Below are 2,367 nucleotides of genomic sequence, written 5' to 3' on the forward strand. Positions count from 1 at the left end.
TATGAGAGAGAGAGGGGGGCAAAGAGCTGTTAACAGTGTGCTGATATGAGAGAGAGAGGGGGGGCAAAGAGCTGTTAACAGTGTGCTGATATGAGAGAGAGAGGGGGGGGCAAAGAGCTGTTAACAGTGTGCTGATATGAGAGAGAGGAGGGGGCAAAGAGCTGTTAACAGTGTGCTGATATGAGAGAGAGAGGGGGGGGCAAAGAGCTGTTAACAGTGTGCTGATATGAGAGAGGAGGGGGGCAAAGAGCTGTTAACAGTGTGCATGAGAGGAGTGGAGGGAAAGAGCTGTTAACAGTATGAGAGAGGGGGGCAAAGAGCTGTTAACAGTGTGCTGATATGAGAGAGAGAGGGGAGACAAAGAGCTGTTAACAGTGTGCTGATATGAGAGAGAGAGGGGGAGGAGACAAAGAGCTGTTAACAGTGTGCTGATATGAGAGAGGAGGGGGGCAAAGAGCTGTTAACAGTGTGCTGATATGAGAGGGGGGCAAAGAGCTGTTAGAGGCGATGGAGGACACATGGACATAAACAAATGGCAAAAGAAGAATAGGTCTGTGACATGCTTTGACCAAGTGGCTGTCGAAAGACAGGAGGACAGACACCATCATCTGCCCTCTCCTCTGATAGGTAGACGTTTTCACAGTACTGCTTATACCAATGAAATCCTCAGAGACCTCTACAAATTCATAGGACATGGTGTCTAGGGGTCGGATTGGGTCCACCCCTCCATCGTACAAAGCACTCCGTCTTACCTCGGGGGTCTCACAGGAGGCCACGTTCTCTTCCTTCTTCCTCTCCTCCTCCTCCTGCTCCAGCTCCTTGATGCTCTCCTCCAGCACGTTGGGCCAGAAGTCCCCTTCGAAGTAGGGCATCTCGTTGGCACTGGTAATGCGGTCCTCCGTGGCCTGCTTGAAGATGTCCTGGAGAAAAGACGCCTGTTACTCGGACTGCACAGATGGGGCTGATGGTGTGGGATAATGCCACACTCAAAACAGCATTTAATTAGAAAAGTAAGCATGGGCCTAAGACAGAAGCCACTTAAAAATAATATTTCTTATTGTACCAATTCCAGACGAGTCCCTCCGAGTTCCTTTGCCTTCTGTTTTGGTGCCTAATGAACACAGCCAAGGTCCCCTTCATGTCTCACCTTGAAGTCATGGAGGATCCTCTCTGCGAAGGCCTTCTCCAGCATCTTCCTGTACCACTCCTGCAGCCTCTTGGGCTTGGGGATCTTCTGGTCCTGCGGGTGGCAGTGGAAGATGTAGTCGTCCCCTTCACTGGGGGGGCACGCCCAGATATGACCATACACATAGCTGCATGGGACCAGGGATGGAGAGGACAGCTTTTAGGTTCAACGTCATGCATTTCAAGGTACTGAGACAAATATCTTGGGAATATTCTTTGTTAAGAAATTATTTCAAAATGAGTTTGCAAGATTTAGCTATTCCTAAACCTGCCTGGACACACAAACGGTTTTACAGACATAAATGAGGCCTCGTCCTGGATTAAGAAGCATGATATTCTCCACTGAAATAGCTTTTTACTCCAGGACTAGGCTTAATCTGTGTACAGGAAACCAGCCTGGAAAAGCAGTGTAATGATTGAATGGGAGTGTTGTCACCGGTATTGAAAACCTACCCCAGTTTCTTCACATACTCCAGGTACCCTATTAAGATCTCATGGTAGACTGCCGTCCTCAACGCCCGGGGCTTGAAGAAGTGAATACTGTCCAGATACGATATGTAAACCCGCCTGGAGAGAAGAAGACACCAGGTGTGTTACACTGACAACTATAGCTAACCTGGTTAACGAGGCCTGTTACACTGACAACTATAGCTAACCTGGTTAACCAGGTGTGTTACACTGACAACTATAGCTAACCTGGTTAACGAGGCCTGTTACACTGACAACTATAGCTAACCTGGTTAACGAGGCCTGTTACACTGACAACTATAGCTAACCTGGTTAACGAGGCCTGTTACACTGACAACTATAGCTAACCTGGTTAACGAGGCCTGTTACACTGACAACTATAGCTAACCTGGTTAACGAGGCCTGTTACACTGACAACTATAGCTAACCTGGTTAACCAGGCCTGTTACACTGACAACTATAGCTAACCTGGTTAACCAGGTGTGTTACACTGACAACTATAGTCAACTTGGTTAACGCAGGCCTCGTTACACCGACAACTCATAGCTGACCTGGTTAACGAGGCCCGTTACACTGACAACCATAGCTAACCTGGTTTTAACGAGGCCCGTTACACTGACAACTATAGCTAACCTGGTTAACGGTGTGCTCGTTACACTGACAACTATAAAGGCTGACCTGGTTAATCGAGGCCTCGTTACACTGACAACTATA

General features: G+C 48.0%; 1 protein-coding gene across 1 annotated transcript; it reads right to left on the reverse strand.

Moving 5' to 3' along the window:
- Positions 1–465: 465 nt before the first annotated feature.
- On the reverse strand, positions 466–1,766 carry LOC135530105 (CREB-binding protein-like; the record flags this gene model as incomplete). The annotated part of the gene is made up of 3 exons (XM_064958496.1): positions 466–920; positions 1,148–1,313; positions 1,639–1,766. Coding segments are annotated over 3 exons (749 nt in total), but the record flags the coding sequence as incomplete, so codon positions are not given.
- Between the last annotated feature and the right edge of the window lie 601 nt (positions 1,767–2,367).

The sequence above is a fragment of the Oncorhynchus masou genome, unplaced genomic scaffold, assembly GCF_036934945.1.
Source record: "Oncorhynchus masou masou isolate Uvic2021 unplaced genomic scaffold, UVic_Omas_1.1 unplaced_scaffold_12567, whole genome shotgun sequence".
NCBI lineage: Eukaryota > Metazoa > Chordata > Actinopteri > Salmoniformes > Salmonidae > Oncorhynchus > Oncorhynchus masou.